Source organism: Benincasa hispida, chromosome 3, assembly GCF_027475165.1.
Source record: "Benincasa hispida cultivar pf3 chromosome 3, pf3_genome.v1.1, whole genome shotgun sequence".
Lineage (NCBI taxonomy): Eukaryota > Viridiplantae > Streptophyta > Magnoliopsida > Cucurbitales > Cucurbitaceae > Benincasa > Benincasa hispida.
In genome coordinates this window covers 53,886,851-53,893,422 of record NC_143480.1, presented here as the reverse complement: position 1 = coordinate 53,893,422, position 6,572 = coordinate 53,886,851, and the positions used below count along the sequence as shown (strand labels likewise).

General features: G+C 31.0%; 1 protein-coding gene across 1 annotated transcript; it reads left to right on the top strand.

The window, feature by feature from the left end:
• Positions 1 to 3,082: 3,082 nt before the first annotated feature.
• Positions 3,083 to 5,719, top strand: LOC120073902 (transmembrane protein, putative (DUF1191)). Its single transcript, XM_039026814.2, has 2 exons — positions 3,083 to 3,853; positions 4,059 to 5,719. Exon 2 carries the CDS (start codon positions 4,431 to 4,433, stop codon positions 5,382 to 5,384), a length of 954 nt encoding a protein of 317 aa, XP_038882742.1. The 5' UTR covers positions 3,083 to 3,853; positions 4,059 to 4,430; the 3' UTR covers positions 5,385 to 5,719.
• The last annotated feature ends 853 nt before the right edge of the window (positions 5,720 to 6,572 follow it).

Sequence of the window (6,572 nt, the reverse complement as noted above, 5' to 3'; positions counted from 1 at the left end):
TTTTTGAAAATCCTTTTTTTTTTAAACTTTTTAACTTGTTTTTGTTTCGTTTGTGTCTTAGCCTCGAACTTGTGAGGTTATCTTCTCTTTATTGCAATTCAATATCTTTAAAAAAATAATAATAATAATAAGAGAGATTTTTTTAGCGTTTATTTTTCTCCATCTTATAAGTCATAAACAGTCAACTTTGTACATAATAGTTCTCACTTTTTTCCTTAAGCTGGATTGGGTGGGTAAAAAAACTCACCTACCGTTTGGTTCACCAATTATTAAAGAGATTTATTACCTCGTTATTTGCGTTAACTCTCCTCATTCCTCTCCTTCTATAATAATTACCAACTCACTCTGCACACCAAACGTCCTCTAAATTTTCTTAATTGATTTTTGAAAATTTGTATGTATTTTAAATTCAAAACGTTTAGCTTAAATTTTGAATTTTAAAAAAAATATATTAATCGGTTGAATATTGTTTTTCTCTTATGATATGATTGATTTAATTGGTTGAATATTGTTTTTCTGTTATGATATGATTATATGAATATCTTCCTTAATTATTTTCAGAATATTAATTTCCTTAAATCAGTTTATTATTTCCGACGATTTTTTTTTTTAAAAATGATTTCCTTCGATTCTGTTAGTTTCTAATTTAAATCACTTTTAGAATATATCCTTTCAAATTTATCATTTTTACATTTTTTTTTCAGGAATAGCTATGGTTTGTTAAGGTGTATTTTTAGACATTTTTGCGATTTACATTTTTTTAATATATAAATTTTAATTTTTTTATTTGTTTATTTGTTTATTATTATTATTATTATTATTATTATCTTCTCTTGTTAGTCTTCAACAATTTCATGGATACTGACCAAACCATCCAATTAACCATCAGACTTTTGAAATAATGAATGTATTGTATTTTATATCCAAAAGTAAGATCGATGTTGATATTAAGTAAAAAAATCTATTAAAATTATTTAGATTAGTTTTTACTTATCAACTAAGTAATAGATATTATTATTAGTATGTTATGTTCATATTTGATAAATAAATGACATCTTAGCTTCTTGTAATTTTAATTATATATCTAATACATCTTTAAATCTTAAATTTTGTGTCTAATTGGTCTATAAACTTTCCATTTTGTGTCTAATTTGTCAAAATATATTTAAATTTTAATTATTTTATAAAAGTAAATGCTAATTAATCTATTAGATATAAATTTTATATCTAAAGAGGTCCTAAAATTTCAATATGTTAACTAGATACATGAATTTAAAAAATATATAGAATAGGTCAAGGACCTATGGGATATCGAATTGAATTTTTTATGACTCAATTAGACGCAAAATTAAAAATACAAGGGAGATACATCGTACAAAATTGAAAGTTTAAGATTTATTAGACACTTTTTATTTATTAAGTTTGATAACTTAATGACATGGAATCAAAGTTTAAAAATCTATTTGTCATTTTTTTAAAGTTTAGAGACGAATGAAATAGAAAGTTTATAAACTAAACTTGTAAATTAATCTTTTTTTTTTTTTTTATAATAAATGTTAGGTATGAAGATTTGAAACTTTAACCTCATTGCTAAAGTAAACATGATGACCCAACTTATGTTAGAAACTATGAGGTTAGTAGTTCGAATATCCTCACTTTATTATACTTAATAACTTTCAACTTTAAAACATCAAATACGCGTATAGTAGGTATCTCCAACATTTAAAAAAACAACAAAGAAGACAAGTACCATTTTATATACAAATTACAATAATCAAAATAAAAAAATTAAAATCATAACTACCAAAACAAAATGAACATAAAAATTTACCAACCAACTAAAAAAATACAATTCTCAAGTCCATTTCCAAGTGATAAGACTATAAAAAAGACAAAAACTTTTATCTATTTATTGTTTATTTTTCTATTTTAAATGAAACCCACTAACATTACAAAACTAAAAAAAAATCCATGTCATCTCTAATTATAACATGGGATCCATGAACCATAAATCATGATGTAATTCTTTAAAAAATTAAAAAAAGAAAAGAAGATTGACAAAAAGAAAAGAAAAAGAAAAGGATACATATAATACAATTATACAATACAACAAACAACATCCCATTATTTTAAAAAATAATAATAATAGAAAGATATAATTATAATATTTTTGAAGAAATGTTTGACTGTGTAGCGCCACGTGGCACTGACAGCCAGTGAAGTTCGAAAGCGACTTTTTTTCTTTCCCTAAATATATTTTTTACTATAAATCAAGGAAATAAATACCATTTTAGGGCTTCATATCATTTTCATCACTTTAATTTTAATTTTGGTTCAATTTTTGTCTTTCCACTTTGTAAATTGTAAATTCTAGTCTTTTTTATAAAAAAAAATATATCTGACCATTTTGATTCATTTATTTTTATTTTTAAAAAACTAAAATGATATTTAAAAAAAATGTAAAGAGGAAAAACAATCAAACTAACATTTTGGAATACAGTAATCAAAATGAACTAAAAATAAAAGGATAAGAACTAAAACCATATTTAAATCTAATTTTGATAACAATATTTATAGTCTTGTAGAAAAATTATTATTATATGATTTAATTGATTTCAGTAAAAATTGTCTTTAATGATTAAATGTATAATAACTAATAGAGTAATTGTAATTTATAGCACTTTTAGAATTAATAATTAAATATATAACAACATTTTTTTAAGAATTACAAATATAACAAAATCTATCATGATAAACTTTAATGTACAATATCATTGATAAACTTTGAGGATTGAATTTAAATTTTGCTATATCTACAAATTTTTTTACTTTATACTACTAATGTTTTAAATCTAATGACAATATTTGTAACTACACCGAATAATATTGATTTTGACTTCAACCAGTCTAAAATAAGAACCTAAATGATATTTTAACTAAAAAGAAAAATCTCTAAGCCATTCCTTAAAGAAATTCTTTGATCTTTCATCCTCCATCCCACTACTCGCTACTCCCAACTCTCCCGAGTCACTCAATCCGAGTTCGCAAATTATCAAAATATTCATCTCTTCTCAGCCTCCTTTCTCTTTCTTTCTTTCTGTCTTTTTGGCCAATTCCTTAGTGGGTTCGTTGTCTCAAGCTCTTCTTCCACCCCCATTTGCCGTTTTAACGCCGCCATTATTGCCCCTTTTCATATCTTCTTCTTCTTCTTTGTGTTCCATTTTGCTTCTGTTGCTCTGTTTTTCTTGGAACTGAGAAGAGAGGAGAAAGAACGGTTGTGGGGTTTCGTTTTTCTTTTGGGTTTCTTCTCTTGAAATCGCCTTGTTTAGTTAGTCTTCTCCTCTTTTTTCTCAGTCGTTTCTCTTTCACCGGGATTTTGGCTGCAATTTTTCAGAAATGAATCTATGTCTCTTCCATGGTGAGACGGATGTTTTGATTCTTTTGATGCTCTGACCGATTCCTCAACTCGTTATCTTGAATACCCACATCTTGATTTTTGGTTTTCTGGACTGGGTTTCGTTTTCTTTTGTTAATCTCTTCGATTTCGGCTGTTGGGTTTTGAGATTTGGTTAGGAAATGCAGGATGTGTTTTGAGGATTTTGGGGGTTTTTGATTGAAATTTCTCTATTGCCGTTATGTGGGGCGTGATTCATGCGAGGCGTTTGCTTTGAAGTTGTTGAATGATGATTTTCCTCAAGATTCTAGGGTTTATGCGTTCGTTTGCGGCTGATTTCTACTGGGTTCAGTTCAATGCTTCTTGGGATTTTCAAGAATTTGTGTTCTGATATGGTTTATTTGCTCCTCTAGCTCTGCAATTACCACACATTATCGCCATTGGAACCAATTTAATCAGGTACTTGGTCGTCTGTTTAATAAATTACATTGGTTGCTGAAAATTTCAGTAGCATTGCATTCTGGGTCAGATTTAGAATCCGCCATTGTTGTTGCCTTGCAAAGCTTTAGGGTTACTCTTGATTCTGTAACGGTGAAGAATCTGATTTCTCTGTTTCTGTGAGATTCCATTGATTCTCCTCATAACTGTTCTTTTTGTTTACCAGTCTTCGGGAGCTTTTTTCTCAAGGATTCCAAAAGGGGGGGGAAAAAGGTAAAATCTCTGGAAGAGAATAAGGATTTTTGCAACGGTTTAAATTTATCATCCCCTCCTTCAAAGCTGCTTTTAGGTTTTGGCATTACACTCTTCAACTGAGCATATATTTTGAGGGATTTCCGTTTACAAGTTATTAATTTCTCTTGGCCTGGGGAGGGCATATGATTTATTGTCTATTTGAAGACCTTTATTGCGTATCCGTTCTCTTTGCCGTTATCGTTTTGTGGTATTTAACTCTCATTTGGATATTGTTCTCTTCTCTGGTTGAGCTGAAACTGAAATCTACTTGCATTGCTGTGAGTTGTGAGAGTTCAAAGCATCCATGGGGCTTCCTAGAAGTCTCGTGATGCTGATTGTTCAAATGTGCTTCTTGTTTTTGGCTGATCTGGTTATGGTTCGATCAGCTGATACCGGTTCTTCGATGCGTTCTTTGGATGCTCTTCTCCAAGAATATGCTTATAAGGCATTGGTTAATCCGAAGACTGGTGTTCCTTATGACGCTGCTGCTCCCTTGAATTTGACGGGGGTTAGCATTAGAGCTATGAGGCTGAGGAGTGGCAGTTTTAGACGGTATGGTGTTGTTTCATTCAAGGAGTTTGAGATCCCGACTGGCGTTATTGTGCAGCCATATGTCGAGAGACTTGTTTTAGTTTATCAGAACTTGGGGAACTGGTCCGAGGAGTATTATGCATTGCCTGGTTATACCTACTTAGCACCAGTTTTGGGTCTTCTTGCTTACAGTGCCTCCAATCTCTCAGCAACAAATCTCCCCGAACTCGAAATGAGAGCATCCGGGGACCCGATATATGTTAAGTTTGACAATGTCAAGTCCCTACCGGATGGGACTGTTGCAAAGTGTGTTTGGTTTAATCTTCAGGGAAAAGCCAATTTTAGTAGTGTGGAGTCTGGAAATACATGTTCAACTATCCGACATGGGCATTTCTCCATTGTTGTTGAGTCTATCGCTCCTTCCCCGACACCACCATCGCCCCCGGGAGCTGTAATCCCCAATGCACCTCCACCTTCAAGGAAGAAAAACACCACTAGAGTGTGGATCATAGTAGGATCTGTATTGGGTGGAGCACTGCTATTGGTATTGCTCGCACTCCTCATTCTGTGGCTTCGCAAGTTAAAGAAAAGAAACAAAATGGAACAGATGGAGAGGGCAGCGGAATCGGGAGAGCCTCTACAAATGGCGATAGTTGGCGACACAAAAGCACCCACGGCGACTGTGACACGGACGCAGCCAACTCTTGAGACAGAATACGTGCCTTGAGTTCTACCAACCGATCATTCGCCCGGTACTAAGATATTCCTCCTGCATTCAAACATATTCATCCTTTTTAGTAGATCTCTCTCACATCTCATTTGATATGGTTTTCTCTCATTTTCTTTTTCATTTCCTGATCGCTTTTGATGGTATTCTTGTGAGTAGTAGAAGTTTTTATGATGATTTTTGTGTAAATCCCGTTTATTCCTGATACTTGTAATGATGAATGATTCATTGTTTGGCACAAAAAATTGTTACTGAGAAGAGATTTTCCTCTTCTTGTGTATCTGATGAATTTGGTTTTATGCAATTTCGAAGGCAATAAAGAGATTCTCATGAAATGTTGTTTGTTTGTTGGTTTTGTTTTGTTCTTCCCTGTGTGTGAAGTTAAGATTTCGTCGGTGGCTTTTGAGTTTTGACTAAGCTGACTTTGGGGAAAAGTGGATGATAAACAAACCACACATGAAGACAATATTTGTTCTCTTTCTGGTTAAAATTTTAATATTTAAAAGTAAGTTTCTATTACGAATTTAGTCTACGTCTTTAATACCCTTTACGAAATGCTCGGATGACACTTCCATCGAGATAAAAAATAATATGTATACTCTCGATCAAAAGGTCAAATATACAACTCTTCATCTCTATAATGTTGAATCAAAAAAAAGTTTTTAATAATGTACGAGTGAAATGGTACGACAAACAAATTAGGGTCTACGGATGACAATATTCTTTTATGACTAAAATTAAATAGAAGTAGAGCTATGTAAAGATCACTCATAAAAGATGGTCCTGGTTATAATTGTACTCTCAAACTTGTATAATTATCAAAATTGTAAGAATTGTGTAAGTTTGAATTTTCTATTGTTATCATCTACCGATCCAATTTCTAAACTTTCAAAATTTTGGGGGTTTAATTTTAGCATTTATGTAAGTTAAAGTGTAATTACAACTATCATCATACATGAAGAATGGTTTTACCAATTTGTCCATAAAAGTATGATTCAAAGTTAGTAATCAGAATTTTTAAAGTTTATCAGAGACTATGTACAAAATTCAAGTACTAAATTTATAACTTCTTTGTTTTTTTTTTTTTTTGGCTATTATTTTTGTCTAGTACTTATTAATGATTCATTCAATCTAAATTCCTCATAACTTAAGGCTTTATATTTCCCTTTTTTTTGTTGTTGACATTGA

Bases quoted from the DNA above. Each gene is read 5' to 3' on its own strand.
- LOC120073902 (XM_039026814.2), top strand. From the start codon at position 4,431: ATGGGGCTTCCTAGAAGTCTCGTGATGCTGATTGTTCAAATGTGCTTC.